The sequence below is a fragment of the Cottoperca gobio genome, chromosome 15, assembly GCF_900634415.1.
Source record: "Cottoperca gobio chromosome 15, fCotGob3.1, whole genome shotgun sequence".
NCBI classification, from domain to species: domain Eukaryota; kingdom Metazoa; phylum Chordata; class Actinopteri; order Perciformes; family Bovichtidae; genus Cottoperca; species Cottoperca gobio.
In genome coordinates this window covers 10,561,252-10,574,423 of record NC_041369.1, presented here as the reverse complement: position 1 = coordinate 10,574,423, position 13,172 = coordinate 10,561,252, and the positions used below count along the sequence as shown (strand labels likewise).

Below are 13,172 nucleotides of genomic sequence, written 5' to 3'. Positions count from 1 at the left end.
AGAGTGATACAAGGGCAAGCAGAGCTGCTGAGATGTCAGGCTGGTCTGCCTGGGGGGAGCATCTCTGGTTATTGTAGCAGCAAATCACTTCATCAGACTCTTCTAAATGAGAATGGTGTCTTTAAAACACAGAGTTCAAAACACATCCACCTTAATGAAGAATCTAATTTCAACCAATCATATATAGAGAGTCTTCATGTAAGATTATGTAAGTGAGAGCTTTAGTTTGTAACAAAGTTAAGACTTCATACAAAGTCTGCATAGTAATAATCATGATACACTTTATTGATCCCTGGAGAAATGATCATCTTAATTGCCTCTTCTCTGAGCTCAAGTAATTTTCAGTACGCTATGGTTTCCTCCCAACTGCCAAGTACAGCTTTTCTAACCACTGAGGGACCAATTTGTTCTCACAGTAAATCCTTTATTTTATTTTCATTGCATTTAAGCAGACCATGCAAAGTTAATTATTAACCAAACTTCAATTTAGGTCAAGCTACACATACATCGTTTACTATGGTATACAGTTAGATAAAAAAGTGGACCACTCTATTATATCATTACATGATATGATGTGTGTTATTGGGTATTTTGGTGTGACATATAGCAATAATACATTTATGGCAGTCTGTTAGATTTAATAATGGGGAAAGTTCAAATTCCTTTATCAACTGGAGGATTAAGTATGTTTTCCTTCTTCTACAAGTAAGTACGAGACTGTCAATGTGCCTTTGAGCAAGACACCCTACATCAACCTATAAGGATTATTGGACAGATTGTATTTAGCTCCAGTATATAAATGTAAGGTAGACTGCTGCTGAGACAAACAGCAGATTATCGCATGGTGGGTGCTTGAAAGGTTGAGATCCAAAAGTAAATGTAATCATTGTTGAATTGACCGCCTTGAAAGGAGAAGGCGACCAGCGAGAGGTCTTCCCATGTGATGTGACTGAGGCCTGACGGACTGTGCCTGTCTGTTATGGCTCCTCCTGCTACAGTAGGACGGGGCCAGACGTAACACCAGTGCAGAGGAACGGGAATAACACACAGCGATACGTTTTTTCAGGTGCCACGGCTAAAGATGGCACATCGTGCAATGCTGAAGAAAAATACATAGACGATGTGCTCAGAGTCGCCTCTTCTGCTGTGAAGGCTTCGACATTTCAAGATTATCAACACCCCAAATGAACTCCGTCAGAGCAAGTAACGTTAGCAGAAGACCTAGGCGAGTCTCGAGGCCGCGCCCGGTACAGCCGGAGAGGAACCACCAGGAAAGAGGTAATGTTAGCTACGTAAAGCTAGTGTTAGCTTTACGGAACGGCTTGTCAAACAGCTAGCTTCAGGGTTGAATTGTGTTATATGCTTGTACCGGTGTATGTATTGTTTATGTCCGTGTATACCTGTTAGTACGTGCATAAGGATAGAGTTGGTTGTTGTAATAAAACACTGTGGCGCTAACAGCGGTATCAACGGTCGCGGTGCAGTCAGGAAAAACCGAGGCTTTTGTGTTTGTGCCTAGCATTCAGGCCGCGCTTTGTTTTGCTTGATTTTTGCCCCAAGTCGGCCTTTCTTTTACTTGTCTGACCTCATATCGCTACTAAATTTAGTTTTTTTAAGGCAGCTAACGTTACATTATTGGTGGAAATGACAAGTGATGGACAATGGTTAGCTTTATTCATGGCTGACAAACGCAATGGAAGGGTACATAAAGTGGTTTCGCCAGTTGCCGTAGCATGCTAACTGCCTGTGCTAACATAGCTGTTATTATTAGCATGTTTGGCTAGCTACCTGAGTCCTGGCGTTTAAAAAAAAAGCCCCAGCCTAGATAGCCTTTGCGACCTTAAAATGTCAATTCTCGTGCATATCACGCTGTTTATTAATATAATATTGTTTTTTTCCTACCGAACCACTCTGTGACAGCAGACGGTGTAATGTAAGCGAATATTCACTGCAATTTTTCAAAGTAAACATTAGCTAGGAATGCTCTGTAACGTTAATCATAGCTGTAGTGGATGAGAACCAGTGCTGCGAGAGACCCAGTTAATCTGGGGGACACTGATCAGTAACACTAATGTTTGGTTTATGAATATAATTCACCATTATTAGGTCGACTAGTGACATGTTGTGATGTTGGATCTCTCAGCATCAATTCAATGGCAAACCGCAAGGGTTAACTCTTGTTGTTGCTCACAAAAGTGATTGTAAACAAACAAAAAACAAAGGTAATATCTTGATCGTGTTGCCAAAACAATATTATGAAGAAGGCTCATGCTCATCCTAATAATGATTTGTGTGTCGTTTGTGCTTCTATTTATTCAGTCGTGGCCTGCCATGATACTTTCCCCTCTGCCCAGATGTTCACACTGTAGCTCAGTTGTCATTTTAAAGTGACATTAAAATGAATAAATTTATAGTGTTGTTTCAGATCAATATCAGTATCTTTTCTCATGGTGCATAATACATTGTATATCTGCTGTGAAATTAAATTACACCTCTGGTCATAAATGTGAGTGTTTTAGTCAAACAAGGCAGTAGAACATGTACATAACCTAAGGGAAGTTTCTTAAACTGGCCCATTTAGTTAAACTGACAGTGTTTGTAGTGGTTACTAGCGTAGTAGCCGGGGGAGAGTCATCCTTGCAACCAGAGCAACAAGAAGACAGTTTGCATCTCCCATCTGGGGTAGCTATCAGCTCATTATTCCATGGTGAAATGGCTTATAAATAGATGTCTGGTTTAGCACAGGGTTGATTTTATGGTTGTGGATTGAATCCCCTCATGATATAATCTGTAATCAATTTGTAGCATGCAGTGCAGGTAATGGAAAAAAACTTTTTGGGTTTTGCCCTGTGACCTGTTGGCAAATACTGTTTAAGCGATTGCAAATGTGATGTTACAATGTTTTGCTTATTACTGACACATTTGAGTTTCAAAGCTCAAAATCTAATAATCTATGGTAAACAATAAATTGATGTGTTAAAATCACGTCTGTTGTTCAACCAAAGATCTGAAATGTGCATGCAAGTAAGCGTCAATTATTGCAGAAGAAGCTATGCTTCATGGGCTCCACAGGGATATTATACAACACAGGACACCAAGTGAATACACACTGTGTACTTAGTCATAGTGCTTACTAGTGATAGCTCAGGAATTTCCACTGGCTGATTCACTCTTTTTAATAAGCATATTTCTAACATTACATCATGTGAATGTTGTTGGCAACACATCAAAACACATGTTTCTCTTGTTTTTATTTCTGTTGCATATCATACAATAATTTTAGATTGGTTTAAATAATAGCATTGCAAGTAATCTTGTTTTTTTCCTTTTCCACCATTTGCAGATGAGGACGTTCCTGCAGATATGGTCGCAGAAGAATCCGGTCCAGGAGCTCAGAATAGTCCCTACCAACTTAGAAGAAAGTCTCTACCCAAGAGAACAGTGTGTCAGACAAAGACAAACATGGAGGTACATATGCTAGGAATCCTGAAAAGATAGTTAAATGCCTAAAAGATAAAGATTTTATTTGAACAAAACACAATAATTAATGTTTAATTGTCTCCACTGACCTTTTTTAAATTATCAACAGGGTGCTTCCACTTCAACCACAGAAAACTTTGGACACCGACCTAAGCGTCCCAGAGTTTCAGGAAAGTGTCAAGATTTACCAGGTAATTAGGAACACTTTATTTGAGAGGTGACCTGATGTGAATCTCCCTCAAAGGATTAATTATTTTTACAATGAGAGCCGTGTGTTGACTCATTAAATTGAAAATCAGGGGAAAATGTGCAGTTAGTGTGCAGTGTCACATTGCTGAATACATGTTTTTTTGCAGATTAAGAAATGTTGTGTTTCGCTTTTAGTTTCATAATGAGAGATCTGTGTATTGCATAAGCCCTACTTATGTAATGCTATTTGTATGTACATTCATACAGTGTGACACGCAGCAGTGTGCAGCATGTAGCAGCAACATGGCACCTTTTATTCTGTCTTTACCATTATGGCAACCTCGGAAAGTAGATGTGTGATTGTATCAACCTCAAGAGTTCAGATAATCTATTTAAAAGTCACGTTGGTAAAGACATGAAGTAGCACCATCAGTTCCACAAAGCGGAAATTTGAGTCTGTTATTTGTGGCGTCCAGAGTTTTACTCTTACAGTGCAGCTCTTGCCAAAGCATCTGAAATAGACGTTTGTCTTGATGGAATTTGTTTCTGGCTTTCCACTCATCGTTCATGGCTTTTGTGGTGTCCAAGTAAATGGTCACAATGTGTGCTGTACTCACAATAACTCCACATGATCTGTTTTAATACCAGAATGACTTTCTAACTGCAAATTTGACATTTATCAACACAATACATCTTGTCTAAAGTTTGATGCAAGGTAGCTGATAAAAATGTGTCTCATCATGGAATACAGTATTCAATGCTTAATTGATTGAGAGATCATTTTGGTTCCTCACGTGATCTTTCCATAAATATGTTTGTATGGCTGCCGTTGTCTAACTTCACCCAAAACCATGTGCTTTTGAAACAATTTTATTCTAATTCCACGGCCGCCCTCCTCCTAGCAGCTCCAGCAGAGCAGTATTTGCAGGAGAAGCTTCCAGATGAGGTGGTGTTAAAGATCTTCTCGTACCTGTTGGAGCAGGACTTGTGCCGTGCAGCATGTGTGTGCAAGCGCTTCAGTGAGCTGGCCAATGACCCTATCCTCTGGTAAGACTTGTTGATGCTGGGAACATTTCCTCTTGACAAGTACGCTGTGTTATTTGCTCCTTTTGTGTGTTTAATAAATATTTAACAGCTGCTTTTAACTCTTGTATCTAGTATAAATATTCTAATTAATACTTAGTTCAAATGTTATGAGGCCAGTTACAATAACCGCCCCATAGCTACAATTTATTAGATTTGATGGTGCCTTTTTAATTTGCCTTTTTAATTCTCGTTGTGAATCTGATTTTGAATTGGTTGCAAACATTTGAAGCTGAATCAAAAAGGTGTTTGCTTTGATCGGAAACAAAATTACTGTTGGCTTTGAATTAATTGTTTGTTATTATCTAATATATCAAAATAACCTTTTTTGTTTGCTTTGCCAATGCAAGCAATGTTGTGCGTGTGCAAGATCATTTTAAAACCGTAAGAAGAACAGCTGTTTGATATAAGTAGCAGAGTTTAAAGGAACATAATCCGTCAGCAGTATGTATTTATAATTTCAAAACCATTCTGGACAGACAAGTCCAAACAAAGTAGCCTCCCATGATGATTTCCCTGTAAGCATATTTAAGTCTCAATCGTGGTGCAAAGTGTTGACTGTCAGCTTGATGTGTAAGGGCGTGGACGTGACTTTTGACTTGTTATGGTTTTCAAGTCAATCATCAAGTTGGAAAATGATGTTTTGCTCAGTCTACTGTTCAAGAGCTTCTATATTGTAGACAGAGACATTCTGATACTAATTAGAAGAGGGTGGTGTTAATTATTGTTTTACCATCTTATTTCAGGAAGAGGTTGTACATGGAAGTGTTTGAATACACACGACCCATGATGCATCCTGAGGCAGGGAAGTTCTACCAGATAAACCCAGAAGAGTATGAGCAGCCGAACCCGTGGAAGGAAAGTTTTCAGCAGCTGGTATGGAACCTCCTCCAGAATCACTAGAAGTCCCCTGCTTGAAGTCTTGCCTGTTTTATTATTATCAAATATATTTTGTCACTGTTAAAGAACCATCTGATTTACTTTTTTTATTATGAAACAAATTAGACATCGGCACCGTACTACTCTTTATGGTTATTATAGCCTTCATATGTAGTAAGGTTACACGAGAACAGGCAAATGCAGTTTCCAGAGCTTCAGTCTGAATAAAGGATTCCATGAAAACAATATCATAAAATACAAATGCAGTGCTTTGAAGCCTACTGATGTGAAAATGTTCCTTCTACATACAGCAAATTATGATATAGAATTGATGAACTGTAAAAGGAAGGAAAGGGGCAAGATCCACTCTGCGTTCTTTTAATCTTCACATCAATATTTTTGTTGCCAAAAGTTGCTTCCGTACGACTTTACATCCTCCTGTGTACAGACAGCTAATGTCATGTGAAAGGGCAACACCACAGGCCATAATGGTGACATTCAGTGTGCGGTGCATAGAGGAGAACTATGTTTTTTTTTAATTCCTTTGCGATATATTGACCTTTTTTAGGATTGTTTTCTGTGGACTAAAATGTCTCCGGCATTTTTGTAGTGATGATTTCCCCATCTTCTCCAAAATGTCTTTGCTGTCTCAAAGTGTTCCTTAGGAATTATTCTGTGCTTAAATTTGTGAATAATCATGTGTGTATTTTCTCTTCAGTATAAAGGAGCACATGTGAAGCCGGGCTTTGCAGAACACTTCTACAGTAATCCTGCCAGATACAAAGGGAGAGATAACATGTTTGTAAGTAAACTTTTTCTGACATTTGTTTGCACTTTATTCCTCCGGTCATCCCACTGACTTGTGATGCTTTCTCCAGTACTACGACACCATTGAGGATGCTCTTGGAGGGGGTCAGGAGCCTCACTTTGACGGCCTGATATTCGTCCACTCTGGTATTTACACAGATGAATGGATCTACATCGAGTCGCCCATCACAATGATCGGAGCTGGTATGTGTGTGTGTGTAAAGTCGTGTTCTCGGCTTCATTGTGCTTTTGTTTAGTCTTGTTTCTAATTGAACCTTTCTGATTATTTGGCAGCTCCTGGAAAAGTGGCAGAGAAAGTCATCATTGAGAATACCAGAGACTCTACGTTTGTCTTCATGGAAGGCTCAGAAGATGCTTATGTTGGATACATGACCATTAGGGTGAGTTTCCTTTATATATAAGTCACATGTACAGTGCTGAACATGCATGTCTTAAAAAAAAAATTGACCTAAATGGATTATATGAGCAATTTTTAGTAATTTGTCCCAGTTGTTAAGAACTGTTTTTGTCTCTGCTGCAGTTCAATCCTGATGATAAATCCGCCCAGCACCACAATGCACACCACTGCTTGGAGATTACAGTCAACTGCAGCCCCATCATCGACCACTGCATCATACGCAGCACGTGCACAGGTCAGTCAGCTGCTCCTTGGGTCTACTTCAGTGGTTCCCAACCTTCGGCAGAATATCAAATATACTTGATGTAGTGCGGCTTGTTCTACGTGAGATGTAGTAAATGACTCTATCAGCGGCATCAAATATGATTGTCACATCATTTTTTAAGCTGCCGGCACGAGACTCGCTTTGGCGTTCCGCTTCTCTCGCGGCTCTCACAGACGCACTCTCCTCAGTGTGTGGCGTGTGAGCATGGATGTGCGTATGGGAGGAAAGCAGGGAATGAATCGGAGATCCGGAGAGACTGAAAGTTTATGTGTTAATGTCGGACACATAATGGAAGAGTCCAGCCTCCACTTTGAAGAAGACGGTCAAACTCGCCTCCACGTTGTTTTGCGGTACTTTTTATAACCTAGGTATTCCTATGATAGAGTGTAAGATCTGACTTATAATAAAAGTGGTCTTCCAACTGAACATGATGGGCAATTTCACATTCATTCAATAAATCAGATAAAAATAAATCAATCAATCAGGTCACACTTAATAACAAATCTGCAAAATGACAGTTCACCACCTCAGTGGTCAGATTAGTTTACTACAATGATCCCAGTGGTAATGAATGATCACACTCATCAAAGGGTTAAATCAAACAGTTATTTTAGAGAAAATATTAAGTTCAGTAATATATCGTGTTTTGCAGCATAGCCTAAAGATATTGAGATTATTTATAGGCCATGTTTCCCAGCCCTAATCACAAGATTAATGAGAGGGGCTGTCAGATGATTAATGGGATGAATAAAAAGTAATAAAAACAAAGTTTCATGCTACTTATTAAACTTGTGCCAGTAGACGCTCCTTCATTGAAAGGATCTCACAACACACGGAAGTTGGGAATCACGGCTCTACTTTATGTTGGTAGAACTAGAACCCGTGTTCTGGCCACTGGATATGTTTGAACTGACATGTTTCCCATAATGGAGCAGAGATTGTTTTTGTATCCTGTTGTATATTTTGACATGGTGCACTAATACATCTCTATCCTGCTTGTTTCAGTGGGGTCAGCTGTCTGTGTCAGCGGCCAGGGGGCGTGTCCAACAATCAAGCACTGCAACATTAGTGACTGTGAAAATGTTGGTCTTTACATCACTGACCATGCGCAGGTAATGCACACAGTTCACCCATGTTGCAAAGTATTACATTGAGATTTAAAGGCATGTGTCAGCATCTGTGTTATTGTGCAGTACGTCTCTAAACTTAACTAGTAGCCAGTTGAACAGCAGCAGCAGAGCCCAACTTTCTCAGCTCTTACGTGTCACGTTTACATTATTTACAAGTTATTGTTCACTTATTCAACATTGTTCAGGGAATATACGAAGACAATGAGATCTCAAACAACGCTCTGGCTGGGATCTGGGTGAAAAACCATGGCAACCCAATCATCAGACGGAATCACATCCACCACGGCAGAGACGTCGGCGTCTTTACATTCGACCACGGCATGGTAAGAACTTACTGGTGTTTGGTTTGACTGTCACTGCAATGCCCCAGTTGTATGGAGCTTTCGTGTGTATATGTGTGCTCCAGTGCTCATGTTAGTAGGATTGTAAAGTGTAATGGTTCTTATTTCTCCTCTCAGTTGCTGCTCATGGACTGAAATATATTTTGATAGGACATGCAGTAATGTTGTATTTCTCCGTCTATTTCCAGGGTTACTTTGAGAGCTGTAACATCCATAGGAACCGCATAGCCGGCTTTGAGGTGAAGGCGTACGCCAATCCAACAGTGGTTCGTTGTGAGATCCACCACGGTCAGACGGGGGGCATCTACGTGCACGAAAAGGGCCGCGGCCAGTTCATCGAAAACAAGATCTATGCAAATAACTTTGCCGGGGTGTGGATAACCTCTAACAGCGACCCCACAATAAGGTCAGTGTGGCCTGGCTGTCAAAGGTCAAATAGTCATTTGAAAGTGTCTGTTATAAAAGCTATCAAATTAGGCACGGGTCCATTTATATTGTTCTTAAATATGCTGTTTTTTCTAAATACAGGGGCAACGCCATTTTTAATGGCAACCAAGGCGGCGTTTATATTTTCGGCGATGGCCGGGGTCTCATCGAAGGAAACGACATCTATGGGAACGCCCTGGCAGGAATCCAGATCAGGACGAACAGCTGCCCTATTGTCCGACACAACAAGATCCACGATGGCCAGCATGGCGGCATTTATGTGGTAAATATATCACTATGAAGTTACACCAGCAATAGACTGTTTCCACAACATCAGATTTCTTGTGCTTTAATTTGGAAACATAGTGATGTACGGTGGGTTTGTATTACTCAGCATGAGAAAGGACAAGGCGTCATAGAGGAGAACGAGGTGTACAGCAACACGCTGGCAGGAGTGTGGGTGACAACGGGAAGTACGCCAGTACTGCGGAGGAACAGAATACACAGCGGGAAGCAGGTACGACTACGGGCTAGTTACAAGTTTAATGAGGAGAATTAAATGTAAAGTCACAATCTCCCATATACACCGTCATGAGACGTATACTGTTATCTTGTGTGATGTAGTCGCATTGGCATATTTATAGGTTATAATTTGTATTTTTGATGGAATATATGTGATCACAAATTGCAACGTCAGACTGGCTTACTGTTTTATCATTTATTTGATCTTAATTATGTTTCCACTGTCATTTAAACAGGTTGGGGTCTACTTCTATGACAATGGCCATGGCGTGCTGGAAGACAATGATATCTACAATCACATGTACTCTGGAGTTCAAATTAGGTTTGTAGAAAATTACAATAATATGGAAATGTTCAACTCAATATTTGTGTTTTGGGAAAATTTAGATAAATCAATTGGATAAATGTCCCAATAAATTCAGATTTGAGACAGTTGTCCTGATGTTTATGTGGGGGAGGGATGAATTAAGCACCAGTGATTGCAGTGGATTAACTTGTCTTGTGTGTCTTCTTCTTTTTTTGACAGGACCGGCAGTAATCCCAAGATCAGGCGGAACAAGATCTGGGGCGGCCAGAATGGAGGCATTCTGGTTTACAACTCGGGTGAGAAGCAGAAAAGTTTCCGTGATTGATTTGTCGACTGAGTCCCCCCACCAAAACTAATACAATGTGACAACAGTTCTTCTGTTTCCCTAATAATGAAACATGAATGTCTTTTTCAGGCTTAGGCTTCATTGAGGACAATGAGATCTTTGACAATGCTATGGCAGGAGTGTGGATCAAGACAGACAGCAACCCCACTCTGCGGAGGAATAAGATCCATGATGGGAGAGACGGTGGGATCTGTATATTCAACGGAGGACGAGGTAACTAATCAATTTATCATAAGAAAATAAGGGGATACTGATCACAGTGGGGGTTTAGGGTTAGGGTTTCCTTTACATATAATTTCAGTCACACACTTTGTATCTAAGATATTTGTACAGTTTAATATTCATGTCAGTGGTTTGTGGGTGTTAAAGTCTGTTTTCTGCCTTCAGGTTTGTTGGAGGAAAATGACATCTTCAGAAATGCCCAAGCAGGAGTCCTCATTAGCACCAACAGCCACCCCGTACTGCGGAAAAACAGGATATTTGACGGCTTCGCAGCAGGTGGGTAACACCTGCTTACAGGCTGTAATCTGTCATTATTTAAACATCCTAACAAGTGTAAACAAAGCGTTCTTAATGAGATGCAGTATGCCTCGCCAGTGGAACCAAGAGCTCTGTAATATTAACTGTTTTTTCTTTTTTTGATACTAGGTATTGAAATCACCAATCATGCCACAGCAACCCTAGAGGGCAATCAGATCTTCAACAATCGCTTTGGGGGATTGTTTCTTGCATCTGGTGTCAATGTTACAATGAAAGGTACTCTCTTGGTCTGAATCTGACATTGACTAAAATCTAAGTGACCTGTCGTTAACCAAATTATTTCTTTGCTTTCTTTCCTCCAGATAATAAAATAATGAACAATCAAGATGCCATTGAAAAGGCTGTGAGCAGAGGTCAGTGCCTGTACAAGATTTCAAGTTACACCAGCTACCCAATGCACGATTTTTACAGGTAATTTCTGTTTATACTCGCTACCGAGCTGATGCGGTAAACTGCTGGTATGTTTTGTTATTAACAAACACAATGTTGTGTTCCTACAGGTGTCACACCTGTAACACCACAGACCGCAACGCCATCTGTGTGAACTGCATCAAGAAGTGTCACCAAGGACACGACGTGGAGTTCATCAGACACGATAGGTCAGTCTTATTTACTCATATTACTGGAAACAAATGAGGTGGTTTAGAAATAAACAGTTACCAAAATCCACCCTGTATGACGCTTTTGTCTTTGTACCTTAATGGAGTTTAACTAAACATAATTATATCTCCTCCTGCAGATTCTTCTGTGACTGTGGTGCGGGAACGCTGTCAAATCCTTGCACGTTAGCAGGAGAGCCGACTCACGACACGGACACACTGTATGACTCAGCTCCTCCTATAGAGTCCAATACACTGCAGCACAACTGAGCTCGAGGTCCTCTTGCGCTTCAGCAGTAACGGACACAAGACACTTTTAAGTTGTGCAATGGAGGAGGTCCAAACTAAAATACAGAGCATATACATTGACTTTAAAAAAACAAAATAAAAAAAAGACTTGGACATGAATATGCTAAAAGGAGACTTCTAGAAGAAGAAAAAAAAGTCTGATTATGGATGCCTCGCCTTTTCTTTTTCTTCAATTATTTGACAAAAAAAAGATGACATCAGCGGGAGAGCAGAAGAGCAGCTGACTCAGGGTTTGTGGGTGTGCCAAGTAAGTGAAGCTGGTGCGAGATGGACAAAAAGCCACCGAGGCTCACCTGCTTTGAGGAAGTGCGAAATACTGCAGTCATGTACAGACCCATCGTGGACAGACGCTCAGTCAGAACAGGCACAACTTTTCTCATGAGGAGGCAAAAGGCTCCAAATACAACAATGCTTCCATCACTGGGCAACTGACGTGCTCGTATCTATGTACGGGAAAAATGACCTAGCACTTCAGCTTTTTTTGTTTTTTCTCAAAACTGAGATTTGATTTTAATGCTTTTTGTGTAGTTTTGTATTTTCATGCAAAAATCTTACTGTACTTGAATGTCTTTATTTTATTAAATGTGTTTTTTTTTTTGTTATACCCTAGAATTGCTGTAATTATACATGTCGCAGTATCGAACTTCTTTCTGTGAAAGAGAAAAGAGAGAAACACTAAACATTTTCTCCAGCAATGTTGACTCAATTACATTTGCAATACTGAACAATAGATGCTGAAATGTGCTTTCACCAGACTTGTATAGATTTTTTCTGTTTGGAGTAGCATCTTTAATGTTTGTCTTTAAAAAGGGAGCTAAACAGTTGTGATATTTCTGTTTGTTTTACATAATCTATGCATATTTTATGTTTTGTTTGTGTTGTCTTGTCACACAATACCCACTTTACAGAGAAAGATATGGGGCAAAATCAAATATATTTTTACTCAAGACTGCAGTTGCATAAATGAGGGTGTAGTTTGTTTAGCCAGATGAACTCTTGATATTCTAATTAAGATTCAACCTCTATTCTTATTTACCAAATAACGCAAGTTGGGATCAGGGCATTATAATACATCTTTAATTTACATTTGGATGGTTGTACCTTCTGTGGTACATTTCCTGTCATGGATTTCAAGTAGATTATATAATCTATACATCTTGCGCCATTAGAATCGTGGTTCTTTTTCTCTTCAAGAACAGGCACATGCCGTGTTTAGATAACACTTTGATACAAGTCTTGTGAAAGCAGTTAATTTTTAGTGTTATTCCCCTCGTCTGCCAATGTTGCTGGAGAATTTAAGGCTTTTACTCTACTGAAGCTGAGACAAGTATCTATACACAGCGCTATATGGTTTCTGTGCCTCCCTCTCCTCCCCATTCATGTGTACTGGTGATTGTGGGTTCTCATACAGACTGAAATGTATGCATGTATCATAACATCTAGACTTAATATATTGTGAAGTATTCAATAACCGTTATGTAGGCGCTAGCGTGAATTAAAAGGGTTTAATTTCCTAGATGAAACATTGTCA

The 13,172-nt window shown here is 39.8% G+C and overlaps 1 protein-coding gene across 3 annotated transcripts; it reads left to right on the top strand.

The window, feature by feature from the left end:
• The first annotated feature begins 896 nt into the window (after positions 1–896).
• Positions 897–13,159, top strand: fbxo11a (F-box protein 11a). 3 transcript variants are annotated; one of them, XR_003833498.1, is made up of 22 exons: positions 897–1,278; positions 3,344–3,468; positions 3,590–3,671; positions 4,572–4,716; positions 5,499–5,628; positions 6,350–6,433; positions 6,510–6,642; positions 6,733–6,839; positions 6,980–7,091; positions 8,127–8,233; positions 8,437–8,574; positions 8,781–8,998; positions 9,121–9,301; positions 9,413–9,535; positions 9,777–9,862; positions 10,067–10,143; positions 10,263–10,406; positions 10,581–10,691; positions 10,842–10,949; positions 11,036–11,086; positions 11,234–11,332; positions 11,473–13,159. XR_003833498.1 is itself a non-coding variant. In XM_029449335.1 (22 exons), exons 1-22 carry the CDS (start codon positions 1,185–1,187, stop codon positions 11,600–11,602), a joined length of 2,640 nt encoding a protein of 879 aa, XP_029305195.1. In that variant the 5' UTR covers positions 900–1,184; the 3' UTR covers positions 11,603–13,159. The 3 variants fall into 3 exon arrangements, 2 of the variants coding, with proteins under 2 accessions (XP_029305195.1, XP_029305194.1); XM_029449335.1 differs by having other exon boundaries at positions 900–1,278; positions 4,575–4,716; positions 11,036–11,144; XM_029449334.1 differs by having other exon boundaries at positions 900–1,278; positions 11,036–11,144.
• The last annotated feature ends 13 nt before the right edge of the window (positions 13,160–13,172 follow it).

Excerpts from the sequence above, each read along its gene's own strand:
- fbxo11a (XM_029449334.1), top strand. The coding sequence starts at position 1,185 with ATGAACTCCGTCAGAGCAAGTAACGTTAGCAGAAGACCTAGGCGAGTC. Across the intron at positions 3,469-3,589 it reads AGACAAAGACAAACATGGAG|GGTGCTTCCACTTCAACCAC; the intron begins GTACATATGCTA and ends AATTATCAACAG. Across the intron at positions 6,840-6,979 it reads TTGGATACATGACCATTAGG|TTCAATCCTGATGATAAATC; the intron begins GTGAGTTTCCTT and ends TCTCTGCTGCAG.